Source organism: Pristis pectinata, chromosome 13 (genome assembly GCF_009764475.1).
Source record: "Pristis pectinata isolate sPriPec2 chromosome 13, sPriPec2.1.pri, whole genome shotgun sequence".
Lineage (NCBI taxonomy): Eukaryota > Metazoa > Chordata > Chondrichthyes > Rhinopristiformes > Pristidae > Pristis > Pristis pectinata.
This window is the reverse complement of record NC_067417.1, coordinates 3,108,532-3,130,597: the sequence shown is the minus strand read 5'-3', so window position 1 is coordinate 3,130,597 and position 22,066 is coordinate 3,108,532. Positions and strand designations below refer to the sequence as shown.

The following is a 22,066-nucleotide window of genomic DNA, read 5'->3' as shown; positions in this document are numbered from 1 at the left end:
TTCCCGACTACAGATGTACGCTAACTGGCCTACAGTTGTCTTTTGTCTACAAACCTTTGTCAAACAGTGTCACGACATTCGCTGTCTTCCAATTTGCTGAGACCAGCCCAGAGTCCAGAGAATTTTGGTAAATTATCACAAATGCCTCTACCATAACTTCCGTCATTTTCTTTCAGTACCCTGGGATGCATTCCTTCAGGACCAGGGGACATCTACCTTTAGGCCCACTAGTTTGCTCAGCACTAACCCTTAGTGATAGCAATTGTATTGAGGTCCTCACCTCCCATTGGATCCATAACATCACTCTCTGTTATGTTAAATACGTCCTTCACTGTGAAGACCAACACTAAAATAGTCGTTCAAAGCCTCGACCATTTCCGCATTACCCAATATTAATCCCTATTCTCATCTTCCAAAGGACCTATGTTCACTTTAGCCACCCTTTTCCACTTAATATTTATAAAAGCTTTTTACTATCTGTTTTTATATTTTGTACTAGTTTACTTTCATAATCTATCTTCCCTTTCATAACTGCTTGCTAGTGGTTCTTTGTTGCTTTTTAAAGTTTTTCCAATCTTCCAGTTTCCCACTACTGTTTGTGACTTTGTAGATGAGCTTTTAGTTTTGATGCTGGAATCTGGAGCAACAAACAATCTGCTGGAGGAACTCAGTGAGTTGTGCATCATCTGTGGGAGAAAGGAATTGTCGACGTCTCAAGACGAAACCCTGCATCAGGACCGATGAGAGCAGAGGCGAGATAGCCAATATAAAAGGAGAAGGGAGTGGTGAGGAAAGATTTTGAGGTGAGTTGTGGACTGAGGAGGGGTATAGGATGACAGGCAGATAGTGACAGGTAGGGGAGGGGAGCAGGGGTGGAGTTGGGAGACAGTGGCAGGTGAATGGGGGCAGACAAAGAGAGAGGGGAAAGAGGGAAAAAAAAAGATGGAGTGAGGTGGGGGAGGGGAGTGTGAAGATTGAAGACAGCAGCTGGAAGGAGATAAGCAATAAGACAGAGGGCTACAGAGCTTGTCTCTGATAAGGAGGTGAGAATGGGAACCATTAGGGGAGAGGTGCATGGCAGTTGGACCTAGAACCAGATTGTGGGGAGGGGAACCTGTTTGTGTGCACGGTGGGTGGATGGAAGCAGGAGGGGGACGAAGGTGGATGAAGGGGCTGGGGGGGGCAGTAAGAGGGAAACGGGACAAAAATGGGAGGACTGAAGGGGGGAGGGAAGTAACTGTGAATATTACTGCTCTAAGCTCTGGGAGCTCCCTCACTAAACCTTCCTGCTTCTCTCATTTGTCCTTTGAAACACCTCTCAAAATCTATCTGAATCGCCAAGTTTGTGGTCTTATTAGCTACTGATGTGGCTTGTGTCAGATGCTGCTTGGTGAGTCTTGTGGCAAAGCTTGGAATGTCTTACCATCCTAATGGTGTTATATAAACCGAAGTTGTTATATTCAGAATTAATGTCACAGAATGGATCAGAGAACAGGAATTTCTTGTTGATTTTAATGCCTTGAATCATCTCCACACATGGAACCACTGTGATGTGTTAATCTATAATACAGATGACTTAAGCCTTCAGAATCTACAGGAATTCTTTTGCACTGCCATAAGAATGTAATAGTAAACAAACCTTGCCATCATCGAAGGAGTACACGTGATTCTGAAATGTGGTTTTATTGCAGACCCGTGGAGTACACAAGTCTCTTCTGTCTCCTCTGGCAGGTATTTCGATCTGCAAAGAAAATTCATCCAGATTGGCAGTTCAAAAACAATATAGTATTAATTTCAAGACCACAAACAGCACAGCCAGATTCCCAAGTTGTGACTATTATTCCTGCTTGTCAGTGTAATCACTCAGTGAACGAAAGCAACATCAGGAATCAATGTGATGACCAGTGGGCTCCCAATGCTCGATATCCAGATATCATGAAGAGTAATTACTTGGGTCAGGGATCTATCTGTGACCCTGACAACATTGGTAGTGTACCCCTGAATTCATTCAGAGGAGGGACTCAGAACATCAGAAGGATTCTGGCAAGGTTACATCAACACCAACGAAGACTTTGGATGGATGGATGTTCTGTCAACATAGACGGGAAGCCAGTCAGCCCTTTGAACTCTGTATAATCATGGCTGATCCATATTTCAACTCTATCTATCTGCCTTTGTTCCATTTCTCTTAAAACAATTACAAAATAACAATCTACCAATCTTCTGAGAATTTTCACTGATTTTCAATCTTGACAAATTTTTCAAGGAGAGCTTCATGAATTCCCATTCCTATGGTCGTGTCGCCTTATTCTGATTCCCCTACCTGTGAGATTTGTTTCTCTATTTCTATTCTAATCACTTTTTAATCATTCCAAACTTCCCATTTAGATCACTCTTTATCGTCTTTATTTAATTTGAAGTGGCAGTCAGGGAGCACTTTGGCACTAGTGACCATAATTCTGTTAGTTTTAAGATAGTGATGGAAAAGGACAGGTCCACAGGTTAAGGTCCTAAATTGCGGCAGGGCTAATTTTCAGGGAATTAGGCAGGATCTAGCAGAGGTTGATTGGGTGAGCCTGTTTGAAGGGAAAGGAAAGAATAGCAGGTGGGAGTCTTTTAAGAGTGTGATATCAAGAGTCCGGGGCAGCATGTTCTTGTTAGGATGAAGGGTAAACCTGGTAAGTTTAGGGAACCTTGGCTAAGGAGAGATATTGAGGCTCTGGTCACGAAAAGGAAGGAAGCATACATTGGGTTGAGGTCAGGGATGAGTGAAGCCCTTGGTGATTATAAAAAGATTAAGAATACTCTTAAGAGGGAAATCAGGAGGGCAAAGAGAGAGTATGAGATGGATCTGGCAGGTAAGGTTAAGGAAAATCCCAAGAGGTTCTATAGCTATATAGGGTGGCTAGGGAGAGAGTAGGTCCCCTTAGAGATCAGCAGGGCTGCCTATGTCTCGAAACAGAGAAGATGGGTGGAATTTTTTATGAATATTTCTCCTCAGTGTTTACTGAGGAGAAAATCATGGTTGCTCAAGAGATAAGGGAAACAAGTGATGTTTTGGAGGACACATATTACCAGGGGGAGCTATTTGCAGCCTTACAGTGCGCTAAGGTGGATGAATCCCCAGGGCCTGACCAAGTGCATCCTCAGACTTTCTGGGAGGCTAGAGAAGAAATTGTAGAGGCCCTTGCGGAGATATTTGCTTCATCGTAAGCCACTGGTGAAGTTCCCGAAGACTGGAAGGTGGCTAATGTTATTCTGTTGTTTTAGGAAGGGTAGCAAGGACAAGCCAGGGAACTACAGGCCGGTCAGCCTGATATCAGTAGTGGGGAAGCTACTGGAGGGAATTCTGAGGGACAGGATCTATCAGCATTTGGATCGACAAAGTCTGATTAGGAGGAGTCAGCATGGCTTTGTGTGTGGAAAATCATGATTGACGAATCTTTTAGAGTTTTTTGAAGAGGTAACCAAAACGGTAGATGATGATAGGGCAGTGGATGTTGTCAATATGACTTTAGCAAGGCCTTTGACAAGCTCCCACATGGTAGGTTGGTCTGGCAGTTTAGGTCCCATGGAATCCAGGGAGAGCTAGTTAGGTGGATTTAAAATTGGCTCAGAGATAGGAAATGGAGGGTGGTGGTTCAAGGCTATTTCTCGGAATGGAGGCTGGCGACTAGTGGTGTGCCGCAGGGGTCGGTATTGGGATCCTTGTTATTCATTATTTATATAAATAATTTGGATGTGAATGCACAAAGCCTGATCAGTAAGTTTGCAGATGACATGAAATTAAGTGTTGTTGATAGTGAAGAAGGTTATTGTAGATTACAGAGGGGATTTTGATCAGTTAGGGAAGTGGGCCGAAGAGTGGCAAATGAATTTCAATACAGATAACTGTAAGGTGATGCATTTAGGAAAGTCCAGCATAGCACTTATACAATGAATGGTAGGGTACTAGGGAGTGTAATGGAACAGAGGGACATATGAATACAAGTCCATAGTTCAGTGAGAGCGGCATCACAGGTAGACGGTGGTGAAAAAGGCATTTAGCACACTGGCCTTCATCAGTCAGGGCACTGCATATAGGAGTTGGGACATTATGTTGCAATTGTATAAGTCATCGGTGAGGCCACACTTGGAGTACTGTGTACAGTTTTTGTCACCCTGTTATAGGAAAGATATCGTTAAACTGGAATAGAGCAGAAAAGATTTAGGAGGATGTTGTCAGGACTAGAGGGCCTGAGTTATAGGGAGAGGTTGGCCAGGCTAGGTCTTTATTCCTTAGAATGAAGGAGAATGACGGACAACCTTATAGAAGTGTCTAAAATTATAAGAGACATAGATAAGGTGGATGGTAACAGTCTTTTCCCCAGGGTAGGGGAATCCACAAATAGGGGGCACAGGTTTAGAGTGAGAGGGGAAAGATTTATAAGGGACCTGAGGGGCAAGTTTTTCATGCAGAGGTTGGTGAGTATGTGGAATGAGCTGCCAGACAATAGCATATGAAGAAGCACTTGGATAGGTACACGGAGGGGCGGGGCTTGGAGGGATATGGGCTGAACACAGGAAATTGGGACTAGTTGGCTGGGCACTGTGGTCTGCATGGACTAGTTGGGCCAAAGTGCCTGTATCCGTGCTGTATTGCTCTATGGCTCTAATAATCTAATCATCCAGCCCACAAAATGATGTTCTGTCAGTCCCAGTGTAAAACTGGTGAATGTGCACCGCAAACACTCCAAGACCAATAAATACGTTCTGGGTATGATATCAAAAACTGAGCACAGATTTTTAATGTGTTCAAGCAGAAAAATTAATATAATGTCAGCTGTATTATATGCAAGGTCTATATGCAAAGTCTTGAAAGCCTACAAACTTTTGTCTTTGAGTACTGTTTAGAAGAAAATTATCAATGTGGCTATGAAATTGGCTGAGCATTAGAAAAATACTCAGACCCTACAGAACACGACTAGTGGGATCTCACAAGGAAGTTATGTTCCACTTGGGTAGCCCACAACCAATGAACATTGCATTTTCTAAGTTCAGGTGACCCACACCCTCAGTGTTCCTTTCCCATCTAGGTTCTCTCTCCCTTTGTTCACCTTTCCTATTTCTATCTTGCTATCACCCACATACCATCCACCTGGGCTTCTTCTCCCCTGGCCTACCCTTCCTATTCTCTCCCCCATCTGGTTTCATTGGCCCCTCACCTCTTCCTTATCTGGTTCCACATCACCTTCCAACATCTGTCTCTACCTTCCTTCTCCCCTCCTTCACCTGGCTCCATTAGCCTTTTTTTTATGTTTTCACCTATCACCCACCTGATTGCATCTGCCCATCATCCTCCACCTCACCTGGTTTCACCTATCACCTACCAGCCCCTGCCTCACCCCTCCCTCACACCTCTTTATACTGGCTAACTCCCCTCTATACTCACAGTCCTGATGCAGGGTCTCAACCTGAAATGTCAACCATCCCTTTGCCTCCACAGATAGTGCTTGACTCACTGAGTTCCCATCCCTTTGCATCCACAGATACTGCTCGACCCACTGAGTTCCTCCAGCATTTTGTTTTTTGCTCCAGATTCCAGCATTTGGTGTCTCTACAAGGATGTGTGCTTAGGCCACAATTATTTATCGTATTGACAAATAACTTAGATATATGTTAGAAAGCCACATGTTCAAGTTTACTGAATGTACAAAGATGCACTGTAATTCATCTGTGGGATTATGGGGGTCAGAATCAGGTTTATTATCACTGATTTATATGACATGAAATTGGTTGTTTTGTGGTAGCAAAAACATTGAAAATTACTATAAATTACAAAATAAATTAAAATGCAGAAAAAAAGGAATGGTGAGGTAGTGTTCATGGACCATTCAGAAATCTGATGGTGGAGGGGTAGAAGCTGTTCCCGAATTGTTGAGTGTGGGTCTTCAGGCTCCTGTACCTCCTCCCTGATGGTAGTAACAAAGGCATGTCCCAGATGGTGAGGGTCTTTAAGGTGGATGCCACCTTCTTGAGGCACCACCTCTTGAAGATGTCCTCAATGGTTGGGAGGGTTGTGCCTGTGTTAAGCTGACATTTAGCAGCCAGCTCAATAGTAGCCTTGCATACTTGTTCTGCTTTGTGTCTCAAGATAGAAATGAATAGTGCATAGAAGTCCCAACGGAATTACTGAGTGAGAGTTGAATTGTTGTAGATGCCATCTTTAGGATGAGATATTAAATCAGGCTATCAAGGATTTTACCATTCTTCAAAATTATGTCCCAAGATCTTATACAGAAGCAGCTGGGACCCTGTTTCATACTTAATCAAATGACAGGATCTATGACAATGCTGGGCAGCATGCACTGGGAGTATCATATTAACATTTCCTGCATACCACTGGGAAGCTCATGCTGCCTTTTAAAAGTACACACAGTATAGTTCATAATATTCTATTATAATTGCAGCAAAATCCTTTCAGAAGTCTTAAAGCCATTGCCTCAAGTTGGTAATTGTGTTTTTCTTTAATATCAAAAAAGGAACAGTAATTTAATTTTCATTGTTTTAAAAGCAACAGAGCCCTGGCAGCGTCAACATACATTTCTGCTTTATCATGATATAGTGGTACAGTGGAAAGGAATTCAATATTGGTATTGGTTTATTATTGTCACTTGAGGTACATTATTATCATTGAGGTACAGTGAAAAGCTTGTCTTACAAACCGATTGTACAGGTCAATTCATTACGCAGTGCAGTTACATTGGGTTAGTACAGAGTGCATTGATGTAGTACAGGTAAAAACAGTAACAGTACAGAGTAAAGTGTCACTGCTACAGAGAAAGTGCAGTGGAATAAGGTGCAAGGTCACAACAAGGTAGACCGTGAGGTCATCGTCTATCTCATTGTATAAGGGAGCCATTCAATAGTCTTATCACAGTGGGTAGAAGCTGTCCTTAAGTCTGGTGGTACATGCCCTCAGGCTCCTATATCTTCCATCCGATGGAAGAGGAGAGAAGAGAGAATGTCCCGGGTGGGTGGGGTCTTTGATTATGTTGGCTGCTACACCAAGACAACGAGAGGTAAAGACAGAGTCCAAGGAGGGGAGGCTGGTGTCCGTGAGGCGCTGGGCTGTGTCACAACTCTCTGCAACTTCTTGCGGTCTTGGCAGAGCAGTTGCCGTACCAAGCCGTGATACATCCAGATAGGATGCTTTCTATGGTGCATCGGTAAAAGTTGGTGAGAGTCAAAGGGGACAAATCAAATTTCTTTAGCCTCCTGAGGAAGTAGAGGTGCCGGTGAGCTTTCTTGGCCGTTGCATCTACATGATTTGACCAGGACAGGCTGTTGGTGATGTTCACTCCTAGGAACTTGAAGCTCTCAACCCTCTTGACCTCAGCATCATTGATGTAGACAGGTGCGTGAACACCGCCCTCCTTTCCTGAAGTCAATGACCAGCTCTTTTGTTTTGTTGACTTTGAGGGAAAGGTTGTTGTCATGACACCATTCCACTAAGCTCTCCATCTCCTTCCTGTACTCCGACTCATCGCTGTTTGAGATACGGCCTACAACAGTGGTATCATCTGCAAACTTGTAGATGGAGTTAGAGCAGAATCTGCCACACAGTCATGAGTGTATAGGGAGTAGAGGCTGAGGATGCAGCCTTGTGGGCACCAGTGTTGAGAATAATCGTGTGGGAGGTATTGCTGCCTATCCTCACCGATTGTGGTCTGTTAGAAAGTCAAGGATCCAGTTACAGAGGGAGGTGTTGAGTCCTAGGTCTTGGAATTTGGTGACAAGCTCGCTTGGAATTATTGTACTGAAGGCAGAGCTGTAGTCAATAAACAATAGTCTAACGTATGTGTTTTACTGATACAGATACTCCAGAGCTGAGTGTAGGGCCAGGGAGATGGCATCCACTGTAGACTTGTTTGCCATTAGTCGAATTGCAATGGGTCCAGGTTGTCTGGTAGGCTGGAGTTGATGCGTGCCATGACCAACCTCTCAAAGCACTTCATGATGGTGGATGTCAGAGCCACTGGTCGGTAGTCATTGAGGCATGTTACCTTGCTTTTCTTTGGTACAGGGATGATAATGGCTGCATTCAATTAAATCAGCTTTGCGCTTGCGAACAAGGAGCTCAATTTGACCTCGATGTATGCTTGAATGAAAGAGGGAAAAGTGTTCAGAGTTTCTTGGCAGATGCCTGCAGAAATATATGTACCTGTGGACCCTGGTCGAGTATGCGATCGGACTGTCAAGACCTAAGGGGCTACCCACTTCCACAAAATCCTACCAATCCTACAAATTCTAATGCATTAATTGCACGTAATTTTGTAACTAAAACAGGAATGTGTGTTACGCACGGAATGTGTACCTGAATAAGATGTACCTAAATTAAACAATATACTTGGATATGCTGGTACTTTGTGAGGCCTCTAATGTAAAATGGATTAAGCACTGGTTTCTCTGATACAACTGTCACCCACCTAGGGTGATATAAACAAAGCGAATGAAGGGTGATACTTCTTTTCCTCTAATAAAGCTTCCCCACTTTGCTTCCTTTCCATCCTCTTGTCTCTTTTAAAACACTACAATGCTGGTGTAGCCTCTTCTTTTTAAATCACACCTTGGATTGTATCCCAACTTCTCTGGCGTCTTTTTGAGCAGCCACCTTGTTTTGACACTCACATTCTTATGGGAAGTCCCTGCTCTCTACCCAACTACAGGTCTAGGTTTCTCACTGAGATTTCTTCTCACAATTTCCCCCTTAGCTTCTGCACTGAATAATTTCAATTGGCATCTCAAGTTTTCCAGCCCTCTTTCCTGCACTGATTTCCTCCCTAAGTCTCTCCCTCTATATAAATCTAGATGTTTCACATGACCTTCATGCTCCCATCATAATCATCAATAAAAAACAATCTTTTATCATTTTCTTGTTTTGCACCATCGAACACCCTCCTCCCACACCCCAACCTTCCCAATCCAAATCAACTCTTCCAGTGCTAAAGCTTGTTCACAAATCCCTTTCCACTGCGCTTTAGATTCCCACTTTCAAAACTGCAATCACTACTAATCTCCTCAAGGAAAAAATCATTGATCCTTTCAAATACCACTCATCTCCAACCTTTTTTTCAATAAAAATTTCGGGAAGACATTGCCACTTTCTAAACGTGTGACTATCTTCACAATTCCATGTTTCAATCTTTCTCATCTAATTTCTTATCCCACCACAGAAATGAATTACTGCTAAATCAAAGACACAAACCATAACTTTCAGACCCTCCTTGTTGTAAACTATTCATCCTAATTCTTCTCGACCTGTATGCAGTCCGACAGGAATATGACCCCATGTCCAATGCATATAGAAACCCTTGGGTAATTGTATAAAATACACTATTTCACAATGAACTGAGGACTGCTGTGATGAAATAACATCAAATGTCAAATGAACTCAATAAAAATTGCTTCAGTTAAACAAAATATACTGGAACTACATAGCTGGTCAGATACCTTTAAGAGAAGCAAATTAGTGTTTTGGGAGTAAAGGACTTTTGAATTTTTACTCTGATGAAGCTTCTCATAATATATCAGATAAATAGTGCCTCCTTATATGTTGTAATTTTTCTGATTTTATTTCACATTTACAGGTTTTGCAATTTTCTTTTCATCTCCCTAGATGACCTCAGGCACCATTACTCTGCTAGCAACATTCTCCTTGAACCCTTTCCTATTTTGCTCTGCATATTCACCTCTGACTGGAGTAAACAGTTCATGGATTTCTTCTACCGTAAGAACCATGGATTCATCTTGCTGTGCTGTTTTCTCCCCTTCCTGCTGTGAACAAAGCCAAGGCTTCCCATTCCAACTATTTTAGCATATTGTCAGCCTGCTACACTTTCTCTAAACTCACCACTTCTGTGAGATCAAACTCCTCTTTCAAGAATCTCAATCTCATTAAAGCCCTGACAATCCCAGCTTTGGTCCTGACCCCATTAACATTTTGAGTTGCTCCCTCTTCTTCTTTAAGACCTTTTTAAAATTGACAACACTGTCTAAGATTGTTTGAAGTCCCCCTCCCATAAAATCATTGTCTTTGGAGCAAAAAGTGGTTAGGCCCACTCTTAAGCCAAACACAAAAACATCGCTGCATCCCCTGTAACTTCCTAGAGTATTAGAACTCCCCGAGTTCTTATGCATCCCAGTGGATCTATCCTGGGCCAAAACGTTGATGCAATCACAAAGAAGGCACGTCAGCGACTCTACTTCGTTAGGAGTTTGAGGAGATTTGTTATGTCACCAAAGACTCTTACAAATTTCTATAGATGTACAGCGGAGAGCATTCTGACTGGTTGTATCACTGCCTGATATGGAGGCTCCAATGTACAGGATCACAAGAGGCTGCAGAGGGTTGTAGACAGCCAGCTCCATCACGGACACAACCCTTTCCACCATCGAGGACATCTTCAAGAGATGGTGCCTCAAGAAGGCAGCATCCATCACTAAGGACCCTCACCATCTGGGACATGCCCTCTTCTCGTTACTACTACCGGGAAGGAGGTACAGGAGCCTAAAGGCCCAACTCAGCGATTCAAAAAAGCTTTTTTCACTTCGCCATCAGATTTCTGAACGGTCCACGAACCCATGATCACTACCTTGTTATTCCTTTTTTTTTTGCACTATATATTTTGTAATTTATAGTAATTTTATGTCTTTGCACTGTACTGCTGCCGTAAAACAACCAATTTCATATCATATAAGACAGTGATAATAAACCTGATTCTGAGATTTTAATTACTCCACCACTGATGGCTATGACTTCAGCAATCTAAACCATATAATTTCTCCTTCTCTTTAGCAAAGATATCATGTATAGCCTACCCCCTTGGCCAAGCATTTTGTCACCTGTCCTATCACATGACTTGATAGTAAAAGCTTATTCTGTGAAGCATCTTGGAATATTTCATTATATTAAAACCACTATCTCAGAATCAGAATCATCATTGACATATGTTGTGAAATTGTTGCTATAAGTTTTTAAAGGCGATAGGTTGTGTGTGAAATTCAGAAATCCTGGAAGAAACCCATAATCAATAAGAAATAGGAAAAAGAGTTGGCAATGCTGCCCTTTGAGCCAGTTCTGCCTTACAATAAGGTCATGGCTGGTTTTCCACCATTTTCGCCACCCTGTCCTCACACCTTTTGATATCTTTAGTCCTAAAGTCTACTGTTCTCAATCTTGGATGTACTTAATGACTAAGCAACCACCGCCTCAAGCTGAAAGAATGCTAAACATTCATAACCCCCTGAGTTATAATATTTCACTTCATCTCAGTCCTTAATGCCTAACTCCTTATTCTGAAACTGACTGACTTCCAGCCTTGGATCTCAGAACTTACTCTGTAATGCATTCTAAGAAATTTAATTTCAATTAGATCACCTCTCATTCTTCTGTATACCAAATACTGCCTTATTCTACTCAATTTCTTTTTCTAGGACATTCCTCTCAAATCCATTAGTACCGCTTCCAGTCATTTTACAGTACAGTTAAAGAACATACTGCTGGAGGAACTCAGCGGGTTGAGCAGCATCTGTTCGACACAGATGCTGCTCGACCCATTGAATTCTTCCAGCAATTTTTTGAGCTCAGCCGTGGTGACTCCATGGTTGACTGTTCTGTCAATGACATAGTGTAGGTTAGCACATGAAAATTATTTCCATGGCAAAGTACCAGAGGTGTAACTACACCACAGCAAAATCTGCGATCTACAGTGCGACAGTGAAAGAAAACAAAATAAAGAAAATTCCAAATATATTAGACATATTGCTTCTGACCCTGTTAGTAAACTAAAACTGAAATTGTCTGCATTGTCATAGAGTTGTACTGCACAAAAACAGGCTTTTAGGCCTAACTGGTCCGTGCTGACCAAGATGCTCATCTAAGCTAGTCTCATTTGCTCTCATTTGGCCCATATCCCTCTAAACCTTTCCTATCCATGTAACTACCCATGTGTATTTCAAACATACCTGCCTCAACCACCTATCCAGTTCATTTCATATACGGATTACCCTCTGGGTGAAAAAGTTGCCCCTCAGGTTGTTATTAAATTTCTTTTCTCTCAGCTTTAACCTGTGCCCTTTAGTTCTGGATTCACCAACCCTGGGAAAGAAACTCTGCGCATCCACCTTATCAATGGCTCTCATGATTGCCATTATTTCAGCTGTGATTGTAGCCAAGGCCATTAACCCGTATCAACAAAATAACACTGGCAATACCAGTGTTAAACCAGTGGACAGAGGAAAGTTATGTCACACATCAGGAGCAACTTTAAGTTGGGTGAGAGTCACATGGAAGGGAGATGAGGCAGGCAGCCAGCAGTCTTCATCTCTGTAGTCTGGGAATATTTTGATCCTGGGCTGCTTCTGCGAAGGGCCCCATGAATCTTCTGCCTGAAACTCATGGGAATAGTTTTCTCGGATGTGGCCAGGAATGAAATATTGGGCAGCACTGAGAGCTTGAAGGAGGAATCCTAAGATCAATCTGATAAATAGTTATACATGAGGGAGTCATTAGTGTTTAATGCTCAGGGAAGGGAAGTTCATGGATAGGTCCAAGGTTTCCCCCCGAGACAAGAGTAAATAAAATCACCTTGCCATTTAGGACACAGAACATAAACTGTACAGCACAGGAACAGGCCCTTTGGCCCACGACGTTGTGCCGAGCTAACTAAATTAGTAATCAAATGCCCAACTAAACTAATTTAAGGAGGTAAGTAGATTTCTAGACACAGATGGCATCAAGGCCTATGGGGGCAGAATGGGAATATGGTATTGAGGTAGAGGATCAGCCATGATTGTACAGAATTTGGAGCAGGCTTGAAGGGCAGAATAGCCTACTCTTGCTCTTCTTTTCTTTCTTGGTTTCTTTTCACCTCAGTTTTCCATTGTCAGTTTGGGATGCTGGGAAAGTTACAGCAGCAGACGTTTGATTAAAATTGTACTTCAATGCCAATGACATAATTCAAGCCCAATCTTCATCTCTAAAGGACCATGATGTAGGCAGTAAATGGAACTCCAAACCACTCTGATTAAAAGGCAGTGGCATCAGTGTGTTAAATCACAGAGGTACTGACTACCTAACTACCTTCCATGAACAGTTAAAAGATGTTGGATCTGTATCCTTTGGATGTAGGGTGACTATTGAAACATTTAAGGTCCTAAGGGGGCATGACAAGCTGGATGTTGAGATGTTTCCATTAGTGAGACAGACGCAAAGGAAGGGACATAGTTACAAGGGGATAATCATTTAAAACTCAGGTATTTAGGAACTTCTCACAGAGATTGATGTAGGATAGATAATTGGAGGTATGTAAGTCAAAGAGTCACACAGCACAGAAACAGGTCCTTCAGCCCACCATGTCCATGCCCACCATCAAGTTACTAATCTATAGCGATCCCACTTTCCAGCATTTGGTCCGTAGCCTACTATGCCTTGGTGATTTAAGTGCTTGTCCAGATGTTTTCTAAATGTTTGAGGGGGAAGATACATTTGTGGAAATTAGGGAATTATGTGGAACTGGCACAGAGGAGTTGAGGCTTGGGGCAGCTCAGCTATAATCATATTGAACGGCAGGGCAGGCTTAAAGGGCTAGTTGGTCTAATCCTGCTCCTATTTCCTTGTGATCATCACTCCCCGGAAATCCCCCCAGTGGAGCAATATTTTGATCTACTCTCTACTCCTTCAAAAGCTTTTTAAGGATCCATCTTAACATTCAGTTTTAGGAAATCTCTCCTCTCCTTTACGGCTGTTTGCTGTTTCTCAGTCAACTTTGATCTCTGAAGTGTTTTTTAAGAATATATAATTGCAAATATTGCAGCAGTGACTTTTTGGATTCAAAGACTGTAACGAACTCAAAAATAATTTGAAAATAGTACAAAACATTATAGCAATGCAGTTGTAACATAATCATCTAAGAAGGTTAAAAGCCCTGTAGTCCATCAGCATTATTTATAGTTTGCCTTTCAGCTAGAAGCATTTCATTTTGTTTTCTTCAGCCAGCCAGCTGAGCCTGGATGACCACCTGCTCCCCTGTCATTTAAGGGAAATTCTCCAGTCTCACTTGCAGAGCCAGTGCTTCTGCTTTCAAAACACTCCTCTTTATAGTTAAACCATGCTGATATTGTCTGGCAAATAAGCATGTTTAAATTTCACACTTATGTTAGCAAGAGTTAAGGAAACATTTAAGAATGGCCTGCAGTGTGACAGTCAAGGTTATTGTTTGCTAAATCAATTTAGGAGATACCTCTTCTTAACAGCTTGCCTGTGTTTTTTCCTTCCCCTCCCCCAGTTCAGTCAAAGAAACAATATATAAAGAAATCTAAGGATCATGAAGAATTAGAATGCTACTGTAACTTTAGGAATCTGTGCTTGTAACATTGAACTTCATCTCCTTGGAGTACAAACAGGAATTATGCGCGTCTCTTTGGAAGTATTGCATTTTGATTGAGACTGTACCAAGGCCCTGGCTACTCAGTCGGGTGAACTAAGAGATTTCATGACACTGTGAACATGGGGAATATTCCACTGTGTCTTCACACCCAATATCAAATAAATATATTATGGGGTAATTACCTTATTTAGGTTTGAGGTATAAACTTCCTGTTGCATTTACTACATTATAACAATTTTTAAACATTTCAAGTACTTCATTGACTGCAAAGAATATATGATGTTTTTGAGATTTGAAAGTACCTGGGAATGCAAGTTCTTCACTTCCAGGGTTTTGGCTTACACTCTCTTTATCATGAATTTATTTCATATACCGATCACTTTTGAATGAAGATTTGCATTTACACATTGTACTGTTCTGTTTTGATTATTCTGTGCAAAATAGTTTCCATAGATCTTAAATTTACTTTTCACTGCTTTCAAAGCATTATTTAGCAATATAATAGTGTGAATTTTTTAATCTGTGCTTTTCCTTAACTAATAAACTCTTATAATTTCAGCTCCCTGGTCTTTCATCAAAACAGAGGTTTTGGATTCTAGCAACGATAATTCTTTCTTGCATTGTCTTCACATGAATGTCTCATATACTTTGGCAATCTTAACTCAATCAAGTGCTTGACCTGTACAATTTGATCCAGTTTCCTCCAACTTGAGTATACTGTTCAGCTGTACAGTTGAACATTCTGTTGGCCTTGCTGATGAATCTCTGAAGTTATTTAACTTGGGTACTGTTGAATCTAAAATGCCTGGGTTTCTTTCAACTTCATTTTCTCAGCTTATTTTCAATATCATATTCAGAACATTACATTGATCTGCTCACTCATATATTTTATTCAATTTACTTTGTAATTTCTGATCCACTCCTCTCAAAAATTTCTCTGTATGTTTTACATACATGAAAGGGATGCAGTTACTTTATCGTATAAGCAAACAGAAATTGTGTATATGATCACATCTTTTTGCTTTCTTATCTTCTTCAATGATAAAAGGCAACAAACACAGGTTACTGATCAGCAACAGTGATACTTAGAAACAGATATTCTGTGTATGTGTTAGGAAATGCCATGGAAAGATTAGAAGGAAAAGGTAAGAGCTGGAGTAAAGGAGGTGAGAGAAATAATTTCAAATTAGAAAAGATTAGGTTTTCTTGTACGTTTAAGCAACAATATAATGCAGATTAAGTTAATGTAAATTGTAAGGTTTAATTTTAATTCTCAATTAATTTACTGTAGTTGCAACATTATTAATTGGCCTAATAGATACATTGAAGTAAAATAAATTAATTTTGATGAAAAAAAACTGAATTGCAGGCACATTTGCAACCACACCTAACAAAGTCAAGGACTTTGAAAAAGGACGAGGAAATGGCTATTGAAGTAAGTCCAAGAGCCATTGCATTTGTCGGTGGTGGTGTTTTACTCCTCCTGCCCCCAAAAGCCTCATGGATAGTGAAAGAACCTATTCGCAGTCTTGCAAAGTAGTCAATAATACAAAGTGGCATCAAAATATGAAGACGGTAGTTATTTTTGGTGACGCAAAACCAGAGATAATATGAAGAAAGCTTCAAATACTGACAAAACTGCTACTCCTTCACTGAAATACGAGGTTTCATCACAGTCCATTTCACATTGTTATAAATAATGCATTGGTTTCCAGAAGACTGTCAATCTGATACAATCTGAGCATTCTAACTTAAATGAACAAATCATTAGTACATAACCAGAGCTGAACAAAAATATTATAACTGCCAGACCTCTCAAGGGGGCATAACAGCAGCTTACAAAGTGCCTTTAATACAGAGAAATGTCCCAAGGCACTTTAAAGAAGTAAAATCAGACCTCTTAAAAAAACTGACATCAAGCCACAGTGGAATATATTCAGATGAGTGATTAAAAGCCCGGTCAAAGTGGCTTTCAAGGAGGTTTAAGGAGGCAATTCTAGAGATCAGGGGGCAGATTCTAAAGGCAAAGCTCCAATGGCAGGGCAGAGATGTAAAGAAGAGAATTTTAAAACTTTAATATTGTGGGGAAGGGAATTTTCTGGTAAGTCAGCAATTACAAGAATGATGAGTAAGTTGGATATGACTCATAATAGGTGAGAGGCTAGACAATGGCAGGGACACCGCAGTCAAGCCTGGAATTGACAAAGTTATGAATGAAGGTATCAGCAGCAGAAGCGGTGGAGACAGGCAATGGAGGCACACAGGAATGGAGATTATGGGAAAGCAATTAAAAAGCAAAACCTGCAGATGCTAAAATTATCTAGCATCCCTGGTATTCTCTATTAGTTCAGATTTCCAGCATATATATTTTTTCTCTATCTTTCATCTTCTTTTATTTACATCTCCTGCAGACAGATCATCTGCAAGTCATCCTATCTTAGCTGGTACCATCACAATTTGCATCGTTCAGTATCTCGGTCTCCAGCCTATCGTTGGCATTCCCTACATTATCTCCACCCAATCCTTCTGTCAGCAATTTAGTATATGTTTATCTTCTAACTTTTCCTGCTTCAGATCAAAGGCCAACTGCCTGAATCATTAACTCTGTTTATCTCTTCACGATACTGCCAGACCTGCCATTTCCAGCATTTTCTTTTTTATTATTGAATGTAATAGTTTGGAAGGTTAAGGATCAAATAAAATATAAGTTGTTGCATTTTAGTTCAGTCCGCAACTTTTACCTGGGAAGGGAACAGAATTGGTGTTAAAAGAAGTTACAGGAAAGGCCGAAGAAAATGTCTTTGATCTTCTCAGTATTAAAACTGGGGGTAAATACAACTCATCTGATACTGAAATTCAGTCCAGCATGACAAGTGAGTGGAGGCAATTAGAGAGATGTTGAAAGGGTTGAGCTCTTATACCACTACCTGCAGTATTTTGTTTTTCTACCTTATCTCCACTTAGACTTTCCACTCGACAGTAACTGAATGTGTTTCCAAAAGATGTGTAAATGCCATTATGTGGAACTTGATGCAATGTCCCTGGGTGACCTTGTAATGGAGCAGTTTCCAGATGAGGACCAAGAGTGGATATCTAGAGATAATGGTGTAAGACTGTGAAGAATACCTATTGTTGGAGTTGCTTTAGCTTTGAATGGATGATAAAAGTAGAAGCAAGGATAGCCTTACTCAGCTGGAACCAGGGGGAGCGTTGTGGTGTGATTAACATGAAAAGCTGCAGTGAGGCTAATAGAGCAAGGTCATGTTCAGTTATAAGATGAGCTTTCTCATTAAGTGCTGCAGCAGGGTTGGAAAGAGAAACACTGATATGGAGGTTTGGTTAGCTGGACACATATTTGGGGAAGTGACATTCAATAGCTAAACAGAAGGGAATGAAATTGGCTAAATAAGTTGGATCTGTATTCATTGGAGTTTAGTCTAACGAGGGGTGATGTTATTAAAACACATAAGATCCACAGGGTAGATATTGAGATGTTTCTACTAATGAGAGAGTCTTGAATAAGGGGATGGAGTTACAAGGTAAAGGGACAAAACTGAGCTGCAGAGTAATTTCTTCCTGCAGAGGGTAGTGGATCTCTGGAATTCTCAACCCCAGGATTATGGAGGCTAGATCATTTGAACTATTTAAAGAGGAGCTAGATATATTTTTGAAAGATCACGAAATTGAGGGTTATGGAAAACTGGCACAGAAAAGGAGTTGAGGCCTGGGGCAAATCAGCCATGATCAGACTGAATGGCGGAGCAGGTGACCTGTTCCTGCTCCAGTTTTCTTGCATTTGCAAGGACAAAAGGATCAAGAGTTTTTTTTAAATTAGGGTGAGAGTAGTGCTAAAGGAGAGGGTGGCAGCGTCCAAGTACTAGGAATCATTTATAACATAAATTTGCATGGGCACTAAGCAAGCAATTGTGGGGTCAGCGATTTAGTGGAACTGAGCTCAGGAGGTGAGTCTTATAAGTAAGACAAACTCAAGAAAAGTAAGAATGACGTAGGATCAGGGATAAGGCAGAAATGACCAGGGGTGCAGGTCTGGATTGATGGACATAGGGAGTGGGAGGAGTAAACAGAAACAAGTGATCTCAGAGCAACTTGCGAGTCCTTCACACTTTTTGTTGGAGCAAAGGTGGTGGGACAATGCAGAATAATAGTGGTTAAAAGCAGGGGTGGGGTGGGGAAATCCTGCAGAAATTGCTGATGAATCCCTCTCCAAACCTCTTTTCCACACTTTCTTCTGATCTTGGGAACAGATGTGGCTTATAATTTGGGTCTAATTTACCCTTGGTACAAAAGCAGCAGCGATGGGACTGTTCACATTATCATAAAAAGATCAGGAAAATAATTTCCAAAGTGTTCATCCCTTGCAAGAAAATGTTCTGAATACTGCAGTGTCCTTTCTGGCTGCTCTGATGGTAGTCACTACTTAGCTTTTATACTCTGTTCATAATCTATTGATTACTTACGGTGAGTCACAGATCACTTAAAACTCCTAACTTTAATGATATTAACACTACAAAACAACAATAAAATCTATAGCAAATACAGTGAACTTTTCTTACTAGATTTGTGCATTTTCTATGCTGGGAACTCATATCAGGAAATCTTTTGTGATTCCTGCCATTCTCAAATTCAGTGCCCATTAACGTAGCTCTGCACCAGAAGTGTGCATTCAAATCCTCACTTGAATATTATTAAACATTGTTAATCAGAATTTGATAAAGGAAAAATAATACTACCATATATAGCTTTACGGATTTGAATAATTTCTTTGAATTTTCTCACTATTTGCATGACCTTGTCTGGTAGTTGCATTAGACTGAGTTGTATCCTCTCTCTGCTGCCTGGGGAAAGCAATATTGTCAGATGCAGGTTTCTTCATTGGTGTCAAAAGAAAACCTGCAAATAATACACAATTTGTTTCAAATTAGCAGTGATGCACGAAGTTGGGGGAAAAAAAACACAAAGTGGAAAAAAGACACAGTACCTCTGACAGCTTAGTTTGTTAAAGCACACTGTCAGTTGCTACTGATACTATTGCTAGGCTATTCTGAGCACTGTTAAAAATTAACCATATTGGTTATGGAATGGATAAATTGGTAATTTGGTTTATTATTGTCACATGTACCGAACTACAACTGAAAAACTTTATCTTGCATGCCATTTCATTGCATCAGTGCCTTGAGGTAATACAAGGAAAATGATAACAAAATGCAGAATAAAGTGTACACAGTTAAAGAGAAGTGCAGTGCAGGCAGACAATAAAGTACAAGGCCATCATGAGGTAGATTATGAGGTCAAGAGTCCATTTTATCAGATTAGGGGACCATTCAATAGTCTTATTACAGCAGGATAGAAGCTGTCCTTGAGCCTGGTGGTATGTGCCTTCAGGCTTTTGTATCTATTTTAGTGTATGGGTGTTGCTGGCAAGGCCAGCATTTATTAGCCATCCCTAATTGCTGATGAAGTGGCAAAGAACTGCCAAATGGACCATAATATGGGAAAATATGCAACTATGAATTTTAGCAGGAAAATAAAAGCATATTATCTGAATGGTAAGAGACTGCAGAGCTCTGAGATGCAGAGCAGTCCTGGTATCCTAGTACATGATTCATAAAAGGGATGATGTTAATGTGTGGACACTGGAATGGGCTGATTATTTTGAGAGAAAGTTTCTGGGGGTCACTGTTTAAAAATTAGGAGTCATCTATTTAAGATAGAGATGAGCAAAATTTTTTTCTCTCTGAAGGTCTTGAGTCTTTGGAATACCCTTCCTCAAAAGAGTGGTGGAAGCAGAGTCTTTGAATATCCTTATGACAGAACTAGATAGAAACTTGATAAGCAAGTGGTGAAAGGTTACCATGGGAGATGGAATACAAACTGAAATTATAATCAGATCATCCATGATTTTATTTAATGGGTGGAAAAGGCTCGATGGGCTGAGTGACCTGCTCCTGTTCCTAATTCGTATGTTCGTATAGAGTGGTGGTGGGCCACCTTCTTCACACGTGTCAGTCCTTCTGGTGAATATGCTCTCACTGTGCTACTGGGTATGGAGTTCTAGGATTTAAACCCAGTGGAGATGAAGGAACAGTGATATATTTTCAAGTCAGGGCAGTGTGACTCTTATAAAGGAACCTGCAAATGGAGATTTCCATTAACCCTTATCCTTCAAGGGGGTAGAGGTTGTGAGTTTGGGAGGTGCTGTCAGAGTAGCCTGGGTGAGTAATTGCAGTGCATTTTGCAGATGGTATAATGTTGGAATAATCCTACAGTTGTAACTGTACTGCAGCATTTGAAAGGTGCAGCTAAATGTCCAGTGCATGTCTGCAGTACGACAGCCAGCATTACTGTTTGGTATTAAAGCTTTTGTTGCATCCAATACTCACAGCTGTTTCTAGATGTCACATGCAGCGAAACAAATCGGCTAGGAACAACGTGCATGACAGTGCAGATCTCAGAAGGAAGACATGATAGTTCACTTTCATTTCTGGGTGAATGTGGTTGTGAATGCTTCATCCTGATCTTTAGCACTCACGTTCTGGATCCACCATCATTGAGGATGGAGATGTTCTTGGAGGCTCCTCCTCCTATTAACTGTTTAACTGCACACCACCATTCACGACTAGTTGTTGCAGGACTGAAGAGCTTTGATCAAGTCCATTGGTTGTGGAATTACTATTTGTTGTATGCAGTTTTTTTTCCTGTTTAGGACATGTGCTGTGGCTCCTGGTGCTGCTCTTGGTATGTGCCCCTGCATTCCTCAATGAACCAGGGTTGATCCCCTGGCCTGATTCCAATGCTACGCTAAGGGTTATCTTCTGATTTTTTAAGTTCAATAAATTTCTTATTTTACAGTTGTGGCATATCCAGGGCACAGCTATTACTAACTATTGAATGTAGTCGTGGCCTGACCAGGCACAACTGCCTACTATTCTCCAGTGTGAAAACAACCATTTACACAACTCACTGCTTTTTGTCCTTAGGACAATTTATTTTCCAAGCTGAAAACTGATGTCCTATTCCATATGGCTCAATTTTGTTAACTTGTCAAATACTTTCTTAAAATGCATACTGGAACATCTACTGCATATCCCTTATCAACCTTCTTTGTCACTTCATCAAAAATTTGATTAAAGTTAGTCAAACACTATCTGTCTTTACAACCAGTTCTGGCTTTCAACTACCTCAAACATACTGGTAAAATCTTTCCTAGTTAGTTGTTTCTGATTACTAATGCTGACTGTCTATAGTTATTAGGGTATCCTTACACCTTTTCTTCCACAAGGGTGTCACATTTGCAGTTTCCAGTCTCTGGAATCTTATCTAAGGAAGATTGAAAACTATGTATATAGTAAGCCACTTGCTCCCCAATTTTCTTAATACGTAGGATACCACAACATTTTAGACAGGTGACTTATCTGCTTTAAACACAGCCATTCTTTCCGGAACATTCTGCCTATCAATTTTCACCCCATATACAGTATTACTTCTATCATCTTCATTACTACCACAGTGTAATTAAACACCGATATAAAGTACTTAATGAGTATTTTAGACTTGCCCTGTGCCTCTGAGGCAATATAACATTTTCAGCCCCTAGTATTCCACCCCACTTCTAACAA

General features: G+C 40.9%; 1 protein-coding gene across 1 annotated transcript in view; it reads right to left on the bottom strand.

The window, feature by feature from the left end:
* Positions 1 to 22,066, bottom strand: part of terb1 (telomere repeat binding bouquet formation protein 1) — a 112,826-nt gene that overhangs the window by 13,184 nt on the left and 77,576 nt on the right. Inside the window, exon 18 of the mRNA XM_052028679.1 lies at positions 1,640 to 1,741. Coding sequence (XP_051884639.1) covers positions 1,640 to 1,741 — 102 coding nt within the window. The remainder of the gene's footprint in view (positions 1 to 1,639; positions 1,742 to 22,066) is intronic.